The 23,185-nt window shown below is 51.1% G+C and overlaps 1 protein-coding gene across 1 annotated transcript; it reads right to left on the bottom strand.

Moving 5' to 3' along the window:
• Positions 1-1,531: 1,531 nt before the first annotated feature.
• Positions 1,532-13,111, bottom strand: KCNK18 (potassium two pore domain channel subfamily K member 18). The gene is made up of 3 exons (XM_059172581.1): positions 12,892-13,111; positions 10,300-10,428; positions 1,532-2,328 (listed from the first exon to the last, which is right to left on the bottom strand). The coding sequence occupies exons 1-3, from the start codon at positions 13,109-13,111 to the stop codon at positions 1,532-1,534; spliced, it is 1,146 nt and encodes a 381-aa protein (XP_059028564.1).
• Positions 13,112-23,185: the final 10,074 nt, after the last annotated feature.

The raw sequence follows: 23,185 nt of genomic DNA on the forward strand, positions 1-23,185 counted from the left end.
CAGGAACCTTGTGGTTGTGGGGAGGAGGAGGAAAGATCCAGAAAGGAAGACCCGAGGCCGGTCTGAGAGCTGGCCCTTGGCAGTGACCTGAAGCCAAGACAGACCAGAAAAGGTTCAAAAGGTAGGTGCTTCCTTTCCTTTCTAACTGGAATCTCCCAGCACTTCTTATTGGTGTTTGTGATTTTTGTGCTATGCCTCGGAGCAAGTTTCGTCACTTACCTACGGACTCATTTTGCGAATCACCAGATTTCCAAGATCCTCTCAAAGAAGTTTTCCAGAAACACTGATTCTCTCAAATAAAACATTTCTCATGTCTTGGGACAAGGAACAAGTCAAGCAACTAGGAAGACTTGTCCTGCCCCAAGCCTGTCCTGCCCCAACCCTGACTTATTACAGCCTTTCCCCCGCCGGGCTTCCCAGGAGTGGCTCTGGGACAAGGATGCGTGTGCAGGTGGGTCATTGGCAGTGACCTCAAGAGGAATGGAAAAATGAAACCAAGACGAAGGAGGCCAAGACAGGGGGTACAGATGAGCAACGGAGGCTCCATTCCACTGGGGAACTTGGGGAGACGGTGTTGGGTCCGACCCAGAGTCAGCCTATGGGAGGGGAAGGCTATTGGGTACCATCCACCCACCTGCTCCTCAGCTGTTGGCCGCGGGGTGCACCCAGGAGGGCTCACCCCTGGCACTTCTAGCCTGCCCCGCCTACGCCCATGCTTTAGGGACGAGGAACACTCCTCGGGCAAAGGAAGCTGGAGTGCCAGGGCATAAGAGTGGGACACCCACAGCATCTGCTACACAGCCCAGCTCATTCACGTGCCAACTCAGTCAGGAACAGCTCAGGCGCGTATCCCCCCGCTGAGAGCCGGCCCCTCCTGTACCAGTCATCCCCCCGAAGGATCAACATTTGCACGCACTCCTCACTCAGGAAGCACCAGCTTTCCACCTGAGTGAGAACACTGGTCTGTACAGAATCCAGCAGTCAGAGTATCCGAGGCCCATGGGGACACAGGTGACAATCCCACCCTGGCCTCAATGTATCTTGCGTGGGCTGGGATTGGGCTGGCCTTGCACACATCCGGGAAGCCGTTCAAGAGGAGGAGGAAGGCCAGACTCGCCGTTTCATCGAGGGTGAAGACGGAGGAGCTCGGGCAGATTTTGACTGAGCTGAAAGTGCAAACTGCAAGAGCAAACGTGGTTTTTTTCTGGTGACTCAAGAGAAGCTATGACATTCGTAAGGTATTTTCCTCCACAACAGGTGGGACGTTTGAAAAATGAAGACGGAGCTCCCATTAACTGGGCTTTGGAGGATGGTGAGAGTTTTTGTCTAACGTTTTGATATGAAGGGCATTGGCCCCGCTTCCGCTGGGCGTCAGGACCAAAATCAGCCCTCATGCAGGATTTGTCTCTAAGTCCCAAGGTCTCAGGGGACAGGCTGCAGGGACACCAGTTCTAACGACCCTGGACCCCAAAAGACAACGTGAAGAGACCAGCTCTGGCTGGCGTCTGTCACACAAGAGATGGCAGAGATCTCACTTTTTAACAGGCTGGTAAAATACCCCTTTTGCAAAGAACAGCATGAAACTTTTGTAGATGTGAACCAGCCTGTTTTGCACCAACTTGAAAGCAATGCACACGATCTCCATCCCAATGATGATATAAATGGAGAAGAACAAGAAGAAATGGGGGTGCTCTAAAACGGTGTCCCCGAACCCAATGGTGGTCAGCGTGACGAAGCAGAAATAGAAGGCGTTCTCGAAGTCCAGCTGCTTCTCCCAGATGGGGAGGATGGCGGCCGCACAGCAAATGTAGGCGAACACGAGGAGGACGACGACCGGGAGGGGCACGTCCAGCTCCTCCACCTGTCGTCCCACCTGATCCAGGTTGCTGATGACCGAGTAGGAGAGTCGTCCTGACACCAGCTCGGGACACGAGTTACTCCTCTCCACGGCCCGCGGGGGTGGGGGCAGCGTGTTCTGTGTCTCTCGTGCAAGAAGTCTCTCGAACAGATCCGTGTTGCTGCTTGGGGCGGAGGGACACGGGCCGGGTTTGGGACCCGGAAGCTCTTGGGCGTCTATGACGATCCTGGGGACAGCTTCGGCCGCGGGCTTGGTGGCCGGCCTTCTGCAGAGCAGGCGGGAGCACCACCGGCGAAGGGGAGGCGGGAAGAATGGGAGTTTTTGGAACCGATTGTAAGATGTAGACAGGAGGGTGGCCAAGATGTCACCCATGTCCGTGAGGACGAGGAACATCAGGGGGATGCCAAAGAGTGCGTAGAGCATGCACAGATATTTGCCGAGCCTGGTGACGGGGTAGATGTGGCCGTAACCTGAAAGAGAGCACAGAGCCCAGGAATGGTTGTCTGCTCTTCCCCCTCCCCCGAAAAAGCTTTCGAGAGACCTTCTGCCATTTCTCTTCCTTGTTTACACAATGTGTTTGACAATACTCATCTTAATGCATTCACGGGCGCCATCTGGCCTTGGGCTTGCTTTGCTGGGGGCAGTGACAGGGGAGGCTCAGCTTCTCTTTAGAAGGAGCATGGCATGTCCGGATCTTGGACCCAAGACGTCCTTGGCAGGGGGGACAAGCATGTCTGGGGGTGAGCTGATCGCTTTTCACTCTGCCGCGGCCATTTCTAAACATCGACATGGCAGGACGCATGCAAGGGGGGAGGCGGGGGTCGGCTCTGCCATCAGGACCACCTCCTCCTCCATCCTCCACAAAAGCACCTGTTTTGAAGAAGCCACCCTTGTCCTCCCCGGGATGTCTGGCCCCCTCCTTTATTTGTTCCTCCATAATGGGCCTTTAGTATACGCCAACAGTGTACAGCAGTGTACATAGCATGAGGGACAGTGGAAGGATGGAAGGTATGAGACACAAGTTGCTGCCCTCGGAGCCACTGAGGTTTAGTAGATTAGACCAACCCGTTCACAAACGCTAGTGAAGTGGTAAGGATCCCAGCATCGAGACTCTTACCAACCTGCGCTCGAATCCCAGCTCTGCCATTTACTAGAACCTTACTTGGCTTGTGCTCACGTGGTCAAGTTTCTTGCCCATAACACAGGGCGGCAACCCCCGCTTTGTATGTTGACCCCCTGGAAGGATGACGTGAGACCAGGGCCCGACCCGTCGGGCGAGGCTGAGAAATGCCGGCGTCCCCACGCTCAGGCTGATCCACACTGCCGGTCGTGCTTACTGTGGGCTGGCAGCGCCCCACCGGCAGAGGCAGATGTTCTCACCATTCACAGGTGGGGAAACTGAGGCTTGGAGAAATGGAGCAACCCAGCCAAGAGCGTTCAGGACGAAGAGCGGAGTTGGCAATCAAGCCCTTAGACTTGTCACACCGGCATTGGAGCACCCAAGGGGGTAGAACCTTGCCATTCTTACAAACCAGTCAGCCAAGCAAAGGGAGGGTGGGCTGAGGCTTTTCCGTGCTCTTCAGGCACCGCCCCCCTCCCATCACCCCAGCCCCGACCCTCCCATCGACTGCGGGGCCAGAACTGAGAGGCCTCAAACCCCACGGGCCAGGCAGTAGGAGCTTCTGGAGGGAACGAGCTCAGTGACCTCAACAGAGTGAAGGAAATGCTTTTGTATTAAATGCCTGTGTTTAATTTTTGATGTCATAAAGGATGATTAATACAGAAAAACCTAGGCCAATTATGCAAATTGACGCAACAGCACTTGCTCCTCTGGCTGGCTAAACCCCAGCCCCGGCTCCCGGCTCCCGGTGGCCAGCTCTGGCCTCAGGCTCTGCCTTCCAGCGGCAGACACGCATCCGGGCCCCCCCAACACCAGGGTCCCGAGAGAACGCTGCGGACCTCAAACGGACTCATCGGTTGGCATCCATCCCAGAGCACTCCACACCCCCGTTGGCTGATTCCACGAGGCACATTGGTGGCATTTGGTGGCAGGGGAAGTTCAACCTGAATGTGCCCTCATAGCGTATATACACGTTGAGTGCTTACTGCATGCGCTGGGGACACCGTGGTGAGCAGAGCAGATACGGAATCCCACCTCGTCGAGCTTCTGGTGTAGGGAGAGAGGCAGATGTGAATCACGTAGCCACCCTGGTGAGCTCGCTGTGGCAGGTGGAGATCAACCACAGAACATAAAAGAGCACACTGTCCCATGAGCGATTAGAACAAGGCGCTCCTCCTGGACTCGCCTTTATTGAGCACCTACTTCATGCCTGGCACTTACGGGTGGGCTTGGGGGTACAGTGGGAAACGGGCAGAGGTCCTGCCCTTTAGGGCTCCTAGCTGAGAAGAAAGCAAGGCCTTGAGCTTAGCTCTCCACCATCCATAGGATTGTGAGGACCCAACAGGTGTATACACCAGGGGACAGGAATGGGGGCCATGTCTGATGGGCTAACCCTCCCATCAGAAACCCAGGTTTGGGGAGCCTGGGTGGCTCAGTGGGTTAAGCCGCTGCCTTCGGCTCAGGTCATGATCTCAGGGTCCTGGGATCGAGACCCGCATCGGGCTCTCTGCTCAGCAGGGAGCCTGCTTCCTTCCTTTCCTCTCTCTCTCTCTGCCTGCCTCTCTGTCTACTTGTGATCTCTCTCTGTCAAATAAATAAATAAATAAATAAATAAATAAAAAGAAACCCAGGTTTGTTTCAGGGGGCAGGACTTGCCAAGGATTCCAAATGCCTCTGTTTCCCTTCCTGTTCCCTGAGGGTCTCCAGCATCTCCAGCCGTCGCCTCTAGGAGAAGAGGTTGCACAAGTGGCCTCAGAGTGTCGTAAAAGCCAAGAAGCACTGAGGCAATGAAGGTGGGGGTGTGGTCTTGAACGGGAAGGTGGAGAAGAGGAGCACAGGTGGGCCACGGCTGGGATGACCATCTGCCCAGTTTGCCTAGGACTGAGGGGTTTCTGTGCTAAAACTGTGGCAGTCCCAGGCAAACTGGGCAGTTGGTCACTCCAGCCATGAAGGAAGGTATGGAAAGATTCTCTGGAGCAGGGACAATGAGGGATGAGGGCACCTGGAGCCTCCTGTGGAGGGGAAGGAGCTCAGACCCGGCCATGGAGCCCCGGGTGTCAACGAAGATGCTTGGGCCAAAGCTTTTCATGAGCCCCATGCAGCCACCAGTGCTTAGCAGGTCCCCAGCAGCCATGAGGGCCCAGAGAGGGGGGCCACCCTGTTTTCTAGATGGTGGACAAGCCCCTTGGGTTCTTGTGCACCCCCAGGCAAGTCAGGAGACACTCCACAGTGAAAACCTCTCGGCTTCTAGGATAGGGTCCCAGCATCAGATCTATTTTAAGGAAAAGAACATCCCACTGCTAGAATAAAGTGCCTCTTAGAGTGAAAATTCCCTGCACTGCAAAATCCCTAATGTCAACAACCATCATTATTACCATTATTTAGTGGACAAAGAACAGGGAAGTCAGGGGGCCTGTCTGCGGTGGCACAGCTCAAAGCCGACAAGGGCGTGCACCCCTCAGCTGAAGGCTTCCCTGTCCACCTGCCCCCCCGCCAGTGTTCTCCTTGGCAAGGGTGAATTTAGCGGGTTTAAACTAGAGGTGGCCGCCTCGAGGTAGAACACGTTGAGTCTAGGAGCTATGCCATTTTTCAGAAAACGTTTCAAGGAAGCAAATCTGAGAGAGTATGTGGCCCCTGTGAAGGAAATTGTATTAACTGTACCCATTATTGAATGCTGAGATGCATAACGGAAAATCCTATCATTTCTTATAATGTATTCATATATTCCAGTACGGTCAGCCCACTCCACTTAGGCTGTGAGTATTTAATAACCCATGCACTTTACTTACTTTCTTTCTTTTTAAGTAGGCTCCACGCCCAGCATGGAGTCCAATGTGGGGCTTGAACTCCTGACCCTGAGATCAGGAGTCCGAAGCTTAACGGACTGAGCCCCCGAAGAGCCCACACACACTTTACTTTCTAATCCAAGGAGACTGACCCAGTCGGAAATGCCTGGGGACTGACCAACCTCACACCTGCCAGGTGTCCCTTTTTCCCCATCAAGGCCAGGTGCATTAAGGGTGGCCCAGAGATGGAGGGCAGGAAGCACTTCAAACACTGTTATTGATCACAGACAGTGGAGAACCTCCCCAACATCCTCTTCCAGTTGTAATTACCGGACAGCATGATGTCCTAATTGATTTGATGGTAGCCTCGCTTTCTTGGGACTTAAACCAAGATAATGCATTTCCATTAGATCAGTGGTTCACAGCCTGGGCTCCCATTAGAATCACCTGGAGGGCTCTGAAAAATACTGAGGCCTGGGTTTGTCCCTAGAGACTCTGACTTGATTGCCTCGGGGTCCAGGCTTGGGAGCTCATAAAAGAGAGCCAGGCAATGTGCAGCCAGGGCTGAGAACCGTCGAATCGCATCAGTGCTTTGCAAACATCGGCGTGCATCAGCATCACCTGGAGAACTTACTAAATACAGATTTCTGGGCCCCACACCTATAGTTTCCAGCTCAGCAGGTCTAGGATGGGGCCTGAGAATTCATTCTCATTTCTAATAGGTTCCCAGGTGATGCTCATGCATGCTAACGGGTCCAGAGACCACCGCATTCGATCAGTTCTCATTGGGGAAAATTTTGCCTCCCAGGGGACATTTGACAATGTGGAGACAGCAGGAGAAGAAGTAGGGCCCTCAGGTGGGTAGGGACCAGGGATGCCACTAATCTTCCTACAATGCCCAGGACAGCCCCCACCATGAAGAATCATCTAGCTCGAGACGTCCACGGTGCCTGCCCAGAAAGCCAGCATTAGGTTAATCCCCTGAAGTTCTCCAGGAAAAGGAAAACAAACTGGACCCCTTTGCTCATCTCCAATACCTTCCTTGAGGCTGCTGTTTCCCCACCACTGCTGCTCCACTGAGCTGTGGGTCTCTGGAAAGGCCTTGCCTTGGGGGCTCTGAGCTCCCTCTCCAGAGCCTCAGCTCGCCGCTAAATGGCACAGCTCCTGCCCCATAGGCCGGTCGTGTCATGAGGCTTAGATAAGATCGTGCATCTAAAGGCTGGACACACCATGCCCCGTGCTGGGAATTGCCCAGTAGGGCGGTAGTTAGCGGTGTTCTTTCGGCCGGTCCCTCCCTGCCGGTAGCCGCGGGGAGGGGGAAGAGCCCGGCTCTGAAAGGAGCCACCTGGGGGCGCGCTCGAGCACAAACTCGCGTCCATCCGTGAAGCTGTCGCTGCAGACGCGGGGTGTTCACTCCAGCAACTATTCCTTCATCTTTCCTGGGGTACCGCTGCTACCCCATCCCCGATTTAGAGATAGATCCAACTGGTCTAGGTCCTTCTGGTCATCTGCCAGGACTGACTCAGGTGTGGGGGGTTTCTAGGAAGGGTTTCTTTGCTGGTGGGGACGGCCAGCCCCTTCTCGGCCGCACATGCAGTGCCGCGCGACCCGAGTGGACTCAGGTGACCTGCTGAGCCGCTAAGCAGGATGGGAGAGGACCTGAGGCTCGAGGCCACGGCCGAGCCGCATGTGGACCGGCCCCGGAGCTGCCTCCACGGACTTCTTACTCCGGAGGGAACGTGTTACCCCTGTGGTTGAAGCCGGTTGGGTTGGATTTTCCGTGAGCGGCAGCTGAGCGGATTCTGGCGTCACCTACACTTATCTTCACGGTGACCTGCAAGGCCACCGAGGGAGTCAGAAGGGCCACATCGCTCCCTGATGGTCACACCGCTGACCCCTGACGGCCAGTCTCCAGGGTCCACGGCTGTCCAGGTGCTCCACTCCCCACGTGGGAAGGGGCTGCAGCCCCAGCCCGCAGCCACAGGCCAGGGCTCTGCCACCCTTGTAGGCCCATCCGTCTCAGGGACTGGTACTCTCTTGAATGAAGACCGGGGCCCCAGGGAGTTTTCACTGGCCCGAGAGGGGCCATGGGCCACACTCCCAGTGGGGATGCTGACCCAGGAGCTCCTGAGCCTTGGCTGAGGGCAGCCTCACCACCTGCCCTCCTGTGACCCCATCCCCAGCTGGGGAGACTCCTGCCAGCCCTGGTGCGGCCCCTCCCACCTGTCCCAGCCTGCTGCAGCGCTGCGGAGGGAAGCCAGGGGCCCTTAGTCCCTCAAGCATCCTCAGAGGGGGGCCCAGGGACACAGCACCCAAGTGTAAGAGCAGCCCCAGGTCCCTAGCTCAGGAGGTCACTGCTCCTGCCATGCCCCCCTCACTCCTGTCTGTTTCTGCTGTCCCCCAGGAGACCACACTTTGTGCGGCCCCCGAGAAGAGGATCTGGGCTCCCCCTCTTTTTAAAAGATTATTTATTTATTTGACAGAGAGAGACACAGCAAGAGAGAGAACACAAGCAGGGGGAGTGGGAGAGGGAGAAGCAGGCTTCCCGCTGAGCAGGGAGCCCAATGCGGGGCTCGATCCCATGACCCTGGAATCATGACCTGAGCCAAAGGCAGATCCTTCATGACTGAGCCACCCAGGCACCCCTGGGGCCCTCTTTAAATGAGCACATGGGCACTGTACGGGTCAGCTCTGCCCCACACCCTCCCCTCTACCCTGGGCTGTGAAAGGACTGCCCTGGGTCAATGATTTGCACATAAGGAATCCTTGCTTTGGGGCTGAAGACGCACTTAAGAAAGTACAAGGAATGGGGTGAGGCGGGCTCCTTCTCTCCAAGCGCCTTTCCTTCCAGGCCCTGGCATCAACTCCGGCCAGACATAACGTCTCTCTGGGAATCTGAGCTGCCCCTGCGCCCCAGGCACAGGAAGACTCTCGCTGGGGCTCCCTGGGCGGGGCTGGGCAGCATCCCTCAGCACCCCCACGGGCCTGCAAGCCTGGCAGGCTAGTCTAGGGAAAGAGCACCAGACTTGGAGTCTCGAGGCCTATTCATGGGCACCCGCTCTACTCACTGTGTGGCCTTGGCCCCTAACAACACCTCTCTGGGCTCAGGCTCCCCCACCTGATTCATAAGACCTCTCTGAGCCTTAAAAGAAGCAGCTTAGTGCCCCGAGGGTAGCTGTTGGTCCTCATTACCACCGCAGCCCTTCCTCCTCCCTCACCTCACTGTCGGCGCTCCCAGTCCTGCTCTGGGGCACCAGCGCCCCTCCCCACACCACGCCTCCCCCCTTCGGTGCTCCCCTCTGTTCCCCTGGGAGTCAGTTATCATCTATATGCTGGTGACTCTGAAACCCAGCTCCCCAATCTTGCCCAGACCCCTGAGCCTCAGACCCACATTTCCAGCAAGGCTACATGTCTCCCCTTGGAAGCTCCCCTGGAGACTTGACCTTGACTGGCCCCGAATCATTGCAGGGTCTTCCCCACCCTCCCCGCAGCCTGTCGGTCCCACTCAGCAGAGCTAGAGACTGATGTTTTCCTCATCCCGCAGGTATCCGAACACTGCAGACTTTCCTGCAAAGACTTCCTCCAGTCCGCCCCTCTTCTCTGTCCTCGTGACCACTGTCCTGGATGAGGGTCCATCCTCGCTCACATAGGCTGCCACAGAAGCCCCCCCACTGCTCTCCCTGCTGCCAGTCTTACCCTTTCTTATCCCCCACCCCATGCTACAGCTGCGGTGATCTTTCTGGAACGCTGCGCTACCGTGTTCTTCCCTCGTTTAAAGGACATTCCCACTGCCCTCAGGATGAAGCCAAACTCCTTAGCCCAGCTTGCAGGGTCTTCCCGTGGCCTGGGCCCTCCTCTCCCTCCCACCTCTTGTCACCCCTAATGAACCTCCTTACAATGCCCGCCATTCCTTCTGTTCCTGGGCCTTCGTCCACACCAGGCCTGGAGTGGCCTCTTCACGCCCACGTCCCCCCACACCGGCGCCTCCTGCTCTCCCTGACTCAGCCTGGCCGTCATCCCCTCCTGGGAGCCTTTAAAATGTTCTTACCATTAACGTGTCGCCTCTTGGGCCACCCCGAGCCTGGGGCAGCTGCCCTTACGCTGCGCCCCGACGATACCCCGAATACATCTCAGGCTGACCACATCCGGTCGCCCGGGAGCCTGGGCCGGCGGGTACCACTGGCAGGAGGTGTTTCGTACAAGAACATTCAGCCAAGGGGCAGAAGGGGACTGAAAGGCAACCCACACCTTGCTCCCTGGGGCCTCCACCAGGGGCAAGGGGCTGCACCCACCAGAAGGGAGGACAGTCCTTCCAAATTCCAACCCCCGCCCCCCGTCTTAGCAGGGAGCACAGTCCTGCAGATTTACGTGGCCCCTCGGCCCGGCGGACCCGGCACAGGGCCGGCCCTCCTGCACCATTACTTGACCAAGTGAACTGAATATTCTACCTCCCCACCAAGGCGCCCCAGCCTCCCCCTGCTCCCTCTTGCTCCCCTGACATCTCCCCCCAGGCCTGCCCTTGCCCTGGGACTTACCCACGGTGCTGATCACTGTGCAGCAGAAAAAGAGCGAGCTCAGGAAGGACCAGTCTGCAAACCCGTTAAACCAGTGGGGCTTCACCTTCTGCAGCAGCACCCCGAGGTCCCGTTTCCTGCCTTCCTCCACTGGGGAAAGAGAGGACCAGAGTGAGGAAGTGGGTTTTGCTCAAGACAGGTCCCACCACGTGCAGGGGTCTTCCCTAAGGAACAGGACCCCCCTGCCTTGTGGCTCCTTAATGCCAAAACCTGGCTCTGCTTTTGCTGTCTCTGCACTTAGTTCCTGCAGAGATGACAAGGCCTTGTCCTTTGTGAGAGGAGCCCTAGGGAGAGGCCCCCAGGGGTCTGGCACAACCTCAGCCACAGGATTGCTGTGTGGCCTAAGGGGGCTTCCAGAAATTTCTGAGCCACCGTGTCTGTCGCTTTGCAAAGGGGCATTCAACTTCTGCTCAGTCTCTTTCACAAGGTTTTGAGAATTGAAAACAAAATGGGTCTTATGAAATGCAAGCTCTTATATGGATACAAACCATCCCTACTCCCGGAGGTCATTAAGCCTGATGGCATTTTGTACTTGTACTGGGATCTGTGGGCACCGAGGCGCCTGAGGATTTCTGGGAAGCCACGGCTTTCACAGCAACTGACCCTGGGCCAGCCGAGCACGACTGGGGCCCTGGTTCCTCGGGGAGGTTCCCAAATAGCTCTGTTGGCCTGGGTGTCCAGTGGGCTTTGGGACCTCAGAGCCATCCTGAGACCCTGGCATGCGGCAGGAGCTCACTGCTCATGTGAAAGGGTGCCGAGCCGGGAGTCTGGACATTCTAGAGCCGGCTCTGACCCTGGGTAGCTCCCACAGCCGTGGACGGGATGCTTCTTTCCGAGCCCTTCCCCATCAGGGAGGGAGCATGATGTGGTGACAAGGGGGGTCTGGAGTCCAACGCCCGGGGTGGAATCCTTGGCTCCATGTCATAGTTTGTGACCTTGGCCAGCTGCTTAACTCCCAGACCCTTTGTTTCCGAATCTGTGAAAGGGGTCAGTTCATACAGGCCCCTGGGGGCGGCGTGAGGACTAAGTGCGATAACGCAGGAATGTGTTCCGCACTGGGTCTGCGCTTACCGGGCATTTAAATCTCCAACAAAAATTAGTAAAAAAAAACGGGGTGGGAGGGGCGTCTAGCTGGCTCGGTCAGAAGAGCACGCAACTCTCTTGATCTCAGGGCCATGAGTTCGAGCCCCACATTGGGCGCAGAGATTATTTAAAAAACAAACACAAAATGGGGTTGGCCCAGTGCTGTGTTCCCATTGTATTCTCTCCGTCAGAATCACCAGGGAAACGTTGTAAGATTCCCAGCCCAGCTCTGGAAATCCTGATTAAGTGGGTTTGGAGAAGAGCCTGGAAATGTGTATTTCAGAGAAACTCCCTGGATGATTCTGATGCCTGATCAGGTCTGGGAAGCTCTGAACTTGTTGCCTTCAGAGCTGGGGATGGCTCAGTGTCCTGGCGGGGGCAGGGGCGGGGGCAGAGGACATGTCCTGGGTCAACTGAGCAGCGTGTGTCCGTCCGGTACAGATGCAGAGAGAAGGAGTAGGACCCTCCATGAAGGAGAGGCTCTGCCTCCTGAAAGCCTGCTGGAGAAGCAAGGTCCGGTCCAAGGGGGAGCCGTGAGCAGCGCAGCTGATGACTTACCCGTCACACCAGGGACATCCTTCCCCTCACTTGTAGAGGCTGTTTTTCCTTTGTCTTTTACTTGTGGACTCTCTATATTTTTATTTTGGTCTGTGAAATACATATTTGCAAACTTTGGGGAACAAGGCAGAGCAGGACTACGTGACTCAAGACAAATGAAACGCAGTAAGGACAGAAAAAGTGCCTTGTGCCTTTCAAGAGGCTTCATGTTCTTAATCTGCTTCCCACAGGGTCCCTATGATTGGCAGGCCTGAGACTGTGGGCCCCCACCGTCCAGCACACTGAGACCCAGAGACAGCAACAGCTCTTCTTCAGGTCACACAGCAAGTTGGGGGAGCAACTGGGATTGAAACCAGGCACCCAAGTTACCAATTCCCTCCCCTGAGTCCAAAGGTAGAAAAGACCACTGGGAACAGGAAGTGGGAGAGAAGGGGGCCAGGCGGCTCCTCCTGGGGGGCCAAGCCCGGTTTGATTGTCCCTTGAATCCTAGTTCCTGTAGACTGAGTCCTGGGGATGGGCAGGCATGAGTCAGAGGAGCACCTAGGAACCCCCAGCCCCAAGTCTGGTCACCCATGGCCCCCAACCAACCTCATCAAATCTCTGGCAATCCATCCTCATCAGAACCTGTCCGTCTGGGTGGGGCTGGGAACTGAGGCAAAGGGAAGGGAGCAGGTCCTTCCCGAGCACGTACTGGGTGCTCAGTGCTTTCCCTACATTCTTCATAGCAACCCTAACAGACTCTTGTTTTCCCTGTTTTATGGAGGGGAAAACTGAGGCTCAGAGAGGAGTCATTTGCCTAAGGTCCCACACAGAGGTGTGAAGGATACAAGCTGAGGGCTCCCAGCCCGCTGCTCTCTGGGGGCTGCCTCCCCCCATGGAGGAGGGCCCACCCCGCCCAGAGGAGCCACCTACCTGTTCTGTTGCATTTCAGGATGCCACAGAGCTCCACCAAGAACTCCTCAAAGTCTGGGTCATTTGGCCCCAGCTTCTGGCCACCCTCGATGGCCGAGAAGAGGGCAGCACCCAGCAGTGCGTAGGTCACCAGGGAGCAGAGGAAGCAGAAGCGAGGGAAAAGCTTCTCCAGGGCCTCCAGCAAGCACTTCCTGGCCGGGGGTGGCCCTGCAGCCTCCATCCTCCCAGGAGCGCTCAGAACAGGAGGAGCTGGTGGGAGAGGCAGGAGCAGCCCTGGCTGGAGGAGGAGGGACAGGAGAGGAATGGGAGTGCCCAGAGAATGGCTAGGCTCCAGCACTAAGTGGATGGTGCGCGTGCTTCCCCAAGGACCGGGAGGCAGCCGGTTCTCATCACGTTCAGTCACTTAGATGGCGCCCCCCAGCACCCCAAATTGCTATTGATCCACTGGCCTAGAGCTGCCCTGCAGGGGCTTTGGGTAACGTTGTGGGAGCAGCTCTGTGCTCTGGCCTTTCCCATCTGGAAGCTGCAATTTTGACTTCCAGGTACCAAATCTGACTTTTGGTTTTCAGTCAAGTGATTGCCCTTCCCGAGGGTTGTCTGTGGTATCTGGTTTCCTGGACCGGTAGTAATAATAGTCATGGGCATGGCCAGAGCTCTATGGTCTCCAGGCTTGATCGTGTACGGATCTAATTATTGGTCCTAATTCTTCACTCCCCGTAGCATAGCCCCCCTGCCACGACCTTAAGGTGGGAAGAGCTAGACCATGTGATTTGCTCTAGCCAATCAGCTATTAGCAGACATGGCAGAAGCATGGGCTTGAAATGTGCCCTGTGCCCTATCTCTGCCATGGGAAAAACATGGCCAGTGACAGGCACGGGATTGTTGCCCATTCGGATCCCCCTTCACAAAAGGATTCTCTGCGCAGCTTCAAGGAACACAGTTCACAACAGCCTCCAGCTGTTGATCCTTCAACTTTCAAGTCCTCTTCTCGGGGAAGCCCTGCGCAATAGCTGTGCAAGGTGGGGGTACGAGAGCTTCCCTCCATCTGCGGCCCCCCCAGGGACTCCTCCAACCTGCAACCTTTGTTCTAGAACTTCCCCGTTGGTCCACCAGAGATTTTGTCAGCTCTGCATCATGATTGGAAGGCTTTCTCAGTCTCATCCTGCATCCCAGAAAAGGTTTTGCAATTCTTACCCCATTTCTCCATGTCCACTTTGTAGAGGATCCACAACCTGGGGTAGTTGGCAGCGAAAGTGTACTGTGAGAGCAAACTCTAAGATGGAGGTTTGGGACGGGGTTGACCAATAGCCAGCTGTTGGGGCGATGGTGTATAAAGAGCTCTTGGCTCGAGGTGGCCTTCCAGCTGATAAACTTACCCTGGTGGTGACAGCAATGGTATGCAGGTGGAAGGTGTTGACCAGTGCAGCAATTCAGGCACTGAAAACATTGGAGGAATGATCATGTAAGCACAATGAGTTTGGGTGGCTACCATGAAATCACATCAATCATCCAAAGGCAAACATAGAAGAGGGAGGTTAGTTGGACAGATTACAGCCTCTGCTGCAGTTGGCCTCAGGGCTGCAACTGATACTCATCGTCCCCTTCCTTCACTACCCATGCTAAATCCCCTTGTCCTCTTCCAACTCTTCTATTTCCTCAATGGCTGACCCAATGGCATGACCCAAATCCTCATTCCTGGGGATATCCAAGTCCATGGCAACCATATCTTTTTCAGGCTGGAGTTGCTTATTTTGTCCATCCAAAGACACAGTTGAGTAAGAAGTGCCAAGAGGTACCTAAGTGGGTCACCTGAGTCACACTCATGTTCCTTCCAGGCTCCATTGTGTGAAAGAAGCCCTACCTCCTCCTTCTGACAAGGCAATTGCCCTTGACAAGCTGATCACCCTTCTCTTGCTTTCTGGCTACCAAAGTGCCCAGACAGCAGCCATAGGGTTCAATTGGCCCCTTACTAGCTCTCCTGGTGAATGTGTCCCCCTTGGGGATCAGGACCTCTACAGAGCCCAGAGTTGTGGAGATGGAAGACAGTAAAGGAATATGATTATGATCATGCAATTCTCAGTGTGAAATAGAAAGCAACCAATGCTTCACTGCTTCTTTACTGCCCTGAAGAACAAGAAAATCTCCAAACATAGAACAAGCCAACTGTTCTGCCTCTCCACCCTTACACTTAACATTTGTAGCTAGCCTCCTAGACGGGTTCAAGTTTAAGAACTCTTTGCCTAACCCTAGGTCCCCAAGATTTTCTTCTGTTTTCTTCTAATAGTTTTATAGTTTTTCTGCTTATATTTAAGTCCATAATCCATATGAGTTAATTTTTGCAAAACATGTCACACTTAGTTCAAGGTTGATTTTTTTTGCCTATGGACACTAAATTGTTCCATTGCCACATATTGAAAAGTCTATTGTAACTCTGTTGGATTGTTTTTTCACCTTCGTGAAAAATCTGTTAAGTGAATTTATGTAAATACACTTCTTGTTTCTTAATTCTGGTCCATTGATCTGATGTCTATCCTTCTACTAATACAGCACTATCTGATTACTATAGCTATGTAGTAGCCCTTAATATCAGGTACAGTGATTTCTCCCACCTTATTCTTCTTTCTCAAGATTTTTTGAGCTAATTAAAGGAACTTCTATGTAAGTTTTAAAATAATCTCATCTATATCTACATAAAACCTAGCTGGGATTTTAACAGAAACTGCATGAAACCCACAGAACAATGGGAAGACACTTGACATCTTCCCTGTGTTAAGCCTTCCAGTCCATGAACATGGGATGTCTCTCCTGGACATTACTTTGGAACAACACCGTAGAGTGCTCCATTGTTCTTTACTCAAGCCAAAAATCAACATTTTAAGATAAGAACATACAAGTTATTTGTTATTAAATGCTATTAATGTGCTTGGGGGCAGTGTAACTAAGTGAAAGCATGAGGTAGTTAGGGTAATGAAGAGTATTTGCATTATCTTTTTAAGGCTCTTTTTTTAATACATAATTCAAGCATCCAGAATACTATAAAAAAAATAACATGGGGCACCTGGGTTGGCTCAGTGGGTAAGCCTCTGCCTTTGGCTCAGGTCATAATCTCAAGGTCCTGGGATTGAGCCCCACATCAGGCTCTCTGCTTAGCAGAGAGCCTGCTTCCCCCCCTACCCCCACCTGCCTCCTCTCTGCCTAGTTGTGATTTCTCTCTCTGTAAAATAAATAAATAACATAACATAACATAACATAACATAACAGGAGTGCCTGGATGGCTCAATCAGTTAAGCAGTTGCCTTTGGCTCAGGGCCCTGAGACTGAGCCCCACATTGTGCTCTCTGCTCAGTGGGAAGCCTGCTTCTCCTGCCCTTTGCCTGCCACTTCCCCTGTGTTCTTTGTCTTTCTCTGTCAAATAAATAAAGTAAGCCTTAAAAAAGAAAAGAAAAGAACAAATGCCTTATACCCATTAACCCTGAGGCCATGCTCCACCATCTGGAAGGAGACAGGGAGCGGGATAGAGGAAAACCCTGTGATAGAACATGAACTGAAGACAGGTGAGCAGCAGCCCATTAGCCACATGATCTAGTTGTATGAGATTCAGTTACGGTTTTTGTCAGTCTACAGGAGTTATTCACACATATTTGGGCCAATGGGATAGTGGTGGCAGGAACAGGTGAGAACCCACAAGAGAAGGAAGCTATTGTGGATAAGTTGGGACCAAGAGATCCAGTCATGCCTGCCCACTCAGAGATGACCCAAGCTTCCTCCATTTTTAGGAGAGGGGAATTTTTCTGCTTCTAATACATTATCTAGTCCCTTTACTTAGGGAGGAGAGACTTCCCCTTGCTGAACCAGCCAAAAAAGCATTTCCTGGGGGGCCCAGTAGAGGCCAGATGGCGTGAGGCCAATAAAAGTTCCCTCCATCTACAGGAAGCGAGAATGCAGATACCTGGGTTCATACACTTTGGTATAATAAGGGACGAATTAGGAAGTGAGCTGCAAACACTCTGTGGCTTATGGAGGCAGACGAGAGAGGGATGCATGAGCCCGAGCAGCCTAGGGCAGCCTCGTGGAAGAGAAGAGTCAAAAGATGTCCAAGGAGAAGGAAATTAATGCCCAGCAGAGAGCAGATCCATGGTAATAGGTCTGACTGAGGTAAAATTTTCTAGTTCTGGAAGTGGTGGTGGGTGGAAACAACAGCGAGGGATTTTGTTCCTTCAGATGAGCAGTGTTTTTGCTGAGAACACAGGAACACAAGGTGCAGATAAAACAAAACTGAGCTTTAAGGCTGCTTCCTGGTCTCCTGAGACCCAGTACCTGAGACCTCCCCTCAGATAGGTACGTGTACACAGACAGTGGAAAAGAGGGATGGTGCTATCCAACAGCCAAGGATGAGTCCTTCTAATCCAGACAAAGGACGAAGGACATCACCCAGCCTGGATTCCCCTGGAGCAGCAGGAGCAGCCATGACCCATGTGAACTCTCCCACTACAGCCCTGCAGGGAGACACGGAATCATGCTTTTGCCCCATGGGTGTGTGTGTACGTGTGTGCATTTCTGTTTATCTCTTGAGGACAAGTACTGGGCAGGGGGGCTTCTCAGTCACAATAAACCCATAAATTCTTTTAAAAATAATGAGAGCCAATTACACTCCTACATTAAACATGACCTTGGTTCCTAGAATCAAATTGCTGTGTTACAATCAAGTCGCATAGCCTGCTTTATACTTACGACCTACAGGCTTATCACTCAGGGCAGAGTGTGGGAACTGAAGAAAGAAAGTCTTAATACAAACAGGTTGGTGGAGAGAAAGTGGGGAGGTCGGGGTAGAGTGTACAAACCAGGCCTCCAAAGCTCGTTTGCTTGATCCAGCCCACACGTGCTGCCTAGGTGGGCCCCTCTCAGATTAGGTCTCCACCTCTGGTCCAGTTGGCTTTGCCCTGGGCTTAGGGCCCTGTGGCCTCCCATCTGCATAGTCAGGCCTATGGGGAAGGGGTGGTTCCTTCAGAGAGAGCAGGACCTGCAGATCGAAGAGGAAGATTGAACATTAGGGCTGTCATTGATCAAAAACTTGCCTAGAGATCACCATTCCCTACCTGGCAGTCCCCTGTGTCCTTGATGGGGTGAAGGCAGATTTGCTTGAACTATATACAGTGGTTTTTTAAAAAGAATAAAAGGAGGTTTATGGATCTCTTACATAATAGTCCAAAAGCAAGATGTGCTCATTGCTGGGGCATCCCTGCTTCATCCAGACACTAAGTACCCAGGTTCTTTCCATCTTGTTGCTCCGCTTTATCCCAGGATAGCAGTTTTCAGAGTGTGGTCCCTATAGACCAACAGCATGACCACAGTCTGGGAACTGTGGTCGAACTTGTTCGAAATGGAAGCTCTTGGGTCCAGATTTCAAAATTCTGGGGGTGGGACCCAGCAGTCTGACCAAGCCCCCGGGCAATTCCAAAGCTCACTGGAGTGTGAGAAGCACTACCCTTGGGCACCGTCCTCACCAACACACTCTGAAGCCCACCTCTGTTTAAGTCAAGGGAAGGGAAAGAGGAAATCAGGACAATTAACCCTCTTTTAAGATGGTGGGGTAGAAATTACATGCATCATTTCTTTTTTTTTTTTTTAAGAGTTTATTTATTTATTTATTTGGGCGTGCGATGAAGAGAGGGATGGAGAGAGAGAGCACACGTGCAAGTAGGGGAAGGAGAAGGACAAGCAGATTCTGTGCTGGGCACAGAGTCAGATCCCACGGCCCTGAGACCATGACCGGAGGCAAAACGAAGACCCGGACGCCCAACAGACTGAGCCACCCAAGTACCCCCACTTCTATGCACAACTACACGCAGCCGTAAGGTTGGCTAGAAAAGAAACATCTAGCAGGTGGCCACGGTCCAGGAAGAAGGGGGTGACTGTGAAGACATAACTGACCACACCTCCACCAAGGGGCAGAGGGTGTCCTGACAATGTAGCTGGAGGCACCACTCTCACAGACGTTGGAGGGAGACTCATGTCTCCAAGTCTCTGGCCAGGGCCTTCATAAAATCTCTTGGCAGAGATGACGACTTCGTATAGCCTGCCATTAGTTATCCTGGTTGGTGGCCGGTAGAATGAGGAAAGTCAAAAGATACATGGGAAAGTGCTTGGAAAACTTTGAAGTATAGTTATTTTTATTCTTCTAGAATGCTGGGGTCTGGAGTTTCCCACACTTTCCCTCCTGCAGACGCAGCACACAATAAAGAACCAACAGACACACTGAAGGAAAATGTGATCATAATCAAAATCAAGTAGGGAGGGCACCTGGGTGGCTCAGTGGATTAAGCCGCTGCCTTCGGCTCAGGTCATGATCTCAGGGTCCTGGGATCAAATCCCGCATGGGGCTCTCTGCTCAGCAGGGAGCCTGCTTCCTCCTCTCTCTCTGCCTGCCTCTCTGCCTACTTGTGATCTCTCTCTGTCAAATAAATAAATAAAATCTTTAAAAAAAAAATCAAGTAGGGAAAGAAACAAAAAGTAGACTCACTGATGATCCAGGTGAGAGAGTTAGCAGACAATTAGTTTAACACAGCTTAATTTGTTAAACAGAAGAAAAGGTTGACAAATGGATGAATGAAAAATTTTAACAATATCTACAAGGTATAAGAGACAACCAAGAGGCATTTGGGTGGCTCAGTGGGTTAAGCATCTGCCTTCAGCTCATGTAAAGATCTCAGGGTCCTGGGATCGAGCCCCGCATCGGGCTCATTGCTCAGTGGGGAGTCTGCTTCTCCCTCTCCCTCTGCTCTTCTCCCCTGTTCATGCTTGCTCACTCTCTCCAATAAAAATTTTAAAAAAACTTTTAAAAGAGACAAAAGGATATTCTAAATTTAAAATTAAAAAATGTATGACATTTAAAACTTACTGGATGTCCAGAGAATGTGGACAAGCCACAGACTAGGAGAAAATATTTTTCAAAAGACTTATCTGATAAAAGATTGTTATCCGCAATCTACGAAGAAGTTCTAAAACTCAGTAAGAGCAACCTCATTTTGCAATGCATAACATTATCAAATCATACATTGTATACTTTAAACTTACACAATGTTATATATCAATTACATCTCAGTAAAGTTGTTACCAAGCCCTAGAATCAAATTCATGTGTCTAATGCACAGAAAGCCAATATCTGAGTCATCAGGTTGGAAACAGAAAGCTTTACCGTCAGAAGAGTAGCCCAGAGGCGCCTGGGTGGCTCAGTTGGTTGAGCATCTGACTCCTGGTTTTGGCTCAGGTTGGGTCTGGCTCCCTGCTCAGTGGAGAGTCTGCTTCTCTCCCTCTTCCTCTGCCCCTCCCCCTGCTCATGTGCTCTCTCTCTAAAATAAATAAATCTTAGGGGGGGGGAAGAATAACTCAGTGAGAAGACTGGGGATCAATGCTCATTTTAATCTGCCTTGTCTTTGTGGAATCTAGGGACAGTTTATAGGAGCTATGAAGGTATGTGGGGGTTAGGGCAGAAACTGGTTGGCCCTTGAAAACTTTCAAGGGGAGACTGGAATTTTTTGAGACTGTGCACAGTTTTGGACACTGGGTTTCATCCAGGGATCCTGGTATGTTACGTGTTGACCTTCTATCTATAAAACACATATTATCAAGTGGCCTCCCTCCTTGGTTTCTACAACTAGTATTAGGGGGAAAAAACCCAAATTATGAGTTTAATAATTCTTGCAAGGCTGTGAAGGAATGTGCCTATGAGCAGTGTGTGAGGTTCTAATGGGGGGAAATCCTGCCTAGTGACAGTTTACATGGATGAAGAAGCAGATGTCCAGGTTCAAATCCCCACTCCCATTTATAATTTGATCACAGGGAGAGGGTGACAACCGATCTCAGCTACTTCCTGACAAAGAGGGGCAAATGTTGGATTCGAGGAAGGAAACAACTTTGTCCCTTGTGGGAAATATTTTCTGACACTTGGCTTAATTTGTACATTTTGCATGACCCAAATATTCAGAAACCACATTATTACATATATCCAAATATTAGTAGTTCCTGTAACATTGACTTAATCCCTTAGGGAATCCAGAAAAAGAGTCTAGTTTTCAGCATATGGAGCCCTGTGACTTAATTTATCATAATTGGGGGGCATGTATAAGAATTCCTTTTTTTTAAAAGATTTTATTTATTTGTCAGAGAAGGGGGGCAGCAGGCAGAGGGAGAAGCAGACTCCCCACTGAGCAGGGAGTCCAATGTGGAACCGGATCCCTGGAACCTGAGATCATGACCTCACCCAAAGGCAGACACCCAACTGACTGAGCCACCCGGGCATCCATGAAATAAATTTTTATCAAAAGTCCTTGTGATGGGGTAAAAAATTAACATTCTCCCCTTTTGACATAATTTTTTTTTCCTAGAAAGACATCATAGATCACCATTATTTCCTCTTAGCTGGAGTTTAACTTCTCTATTCTGAACCTTAGCTAAAAATCCTGCTCTAACCCTCATGAACCAGTCTTAGTCTTAAGAATAGGACAGTTCAGTTAAATAGTTGTGTCATTTCAAGAAATGATCTTGCAACTGGGCTTCCGAAGTCTACGTTGTACAAGCAATGAGGTAATTAATAAGAAGCGTTTCTATGGAAACAAAAATAAAACACAGGTTAAGGGTTGCAGCAAATTATAAATCTAGTGTCTGAGTCCCAAGTGCTACGAATGAGAAGATATCTAGGTATCAGGTTCAAAGCATCCCCAGATGGAGGGGAGCAGGCATCAGCAATCTAATGGATTGTTTCCTGGATAGTAGTTCAGATGTCCCTGGGGATCTTTACAAGTGGTCCATGGAGCAACAGAGATGAAGATGGACTATCCGTGAGCTACTGTAGCAATTTCTCTGAAGTCTGCTTCAAGTCATCCAGCTTCAGTTTGCAGGGGTTCGAGGAGAAGGGCAGTTTTAGTTCTCAAAGATTCCAAGTCGAGAGAATGGAAGAAAATGGGAAACCTAGTTTGGAGAGTCATAGCCACGTATTTGAAGAAACCAGAAGGCTTCAGGACCAGCCCAGGTTTAAAGGCAAAGGGACATTCAAAGACAATTAATAAAAATAGAATCTAACATCCATAAAGGTATGTTCCTGAAATAAGTTTTTTCTCTCTAAAATCACCCTTATTTCTGCCAAAGATGGCCAAATTAAAACAAATTCGTTTGCGAAATAGGTCCAGTTTTTTACAGACTGGCCTGGTTATTTACAGGCGTGCACCAAGAATAGTGGTTGACCATATAAGTTTTATAAAAACTTGCTTTGCTGGAACCTTTCATAATGAATTTAGGATTAAACTTTTAATAGCCTCCTGAGGCCAGAAGCTGAGCCAAATACTTACCATCAGATTCGCCTATAATACCTGTCAATTTGGGTGAATTCCTCTCTTTCCAAGATCCTCAAAATAATTCTGAAGTTCCTACACCTGCCAGGAATTCTTCACTCACCTGGTAAGGCTGCTGGGAACTCTGTCAGCAAGATATCAGGCTGACATTTCCAAGGGGCTCTACTGACTCCAGAAAGTCAACCTTAGTTCCTTAAATCTGTCTGGTCATATCTGAGTCTACGTGTGTGTCTCTCAGATATGAACTTCCAGCCTTGATAAAATGAGCAATGTTTCGATGGTCCCCTGTAACAAGGGGGAACAGATTCTTATGAATTTGTGTAAACAATTATAATTGTCATGAAAGACAATACTCATAGAGAGTTTCCGAATTCTGGAGGGTTCAGGTAAGGAGAAAAGATAAATGTTTGCGTTTGTTTACAAAAACAGATTTTACCAAATTTCTGTAAATCATAGGTATCTTGAGAGAGACAGTTTCCTTAAATCTTTAGACCAAACTTTAGACAATTGGTGAAGTTTCAAACAAGAGTCACAAAAACTACAATCATCTTCCTCTATTTAGCTAGTTCCATGTTACTAATTCTTGTTCTGTTTGAACGCAGCTGTCCTCTTAGTTCCAGAAATTCTTGGTTTCATTTTATGATCTTATAGATGTAGGAAGCCTGTATTTGTCAAATGTCCTTTCCACCTCTGAAACTAATTAATACACTATATGTTAATTAATTGAATGTAAATAAAATAATTTTTTTAAAAGTCCTTTCCATGAATCTCCTTGAAGCTGAAACACATTTGCAATGGCAAATGACTAAACAGAATAAGACAATGACTATAAATGACAAAGGACTCAAAAATGGCCATGATTAAAGATCTGATGAGAACTCATTATAATGCAGGTGACAAGGAATTCGGTTATTTCTGTGACACACAACATATTAATAATTAGGATC

The sequence above is a fragment of the Mustela lutreola genome, chromosome 4, assembly GCF_030435805.1.
Source record: "Mustela lutreola isolate mMusLut2 chromosome 4, mMusLut2.pri, whole genome shotgun sequence".
NCBI classification, from domain to species: Eukaryota; Metazoa; Chordata; class Mammalia; order Carnivora; family Mustelidae; genus Mustela; species Mustela lutreola.

What these genes read in the sequence shown, in the direction of transcription:
- KCNK18 (XM_059172581.1), bottom strand. Translation starts at nt 13,111, where the DNA reads ATGGAGGCTGCAGGGCCACCCCCGGCCAGGAAGTGCTTGCTGGAGGCC. An exon ending in CCTGAAATGCAACAGAACAG is followed by an intron (nt 10,429 to 12,891) that starts GTAGGTGGCTCC and finishes CTCTTTCCCCAG; the next exon opens with TGGAGGAAGGCAGGAAACGG. An exon ending in CACAGTGATCAGCACCGTGG is followed by an intron (nt 2,329 to 10,299) that starts GTAAGTCCCAGG and finishes GCTCTCTTTCAG; the next exon opens with GTTACGGCCACATCTACCCC.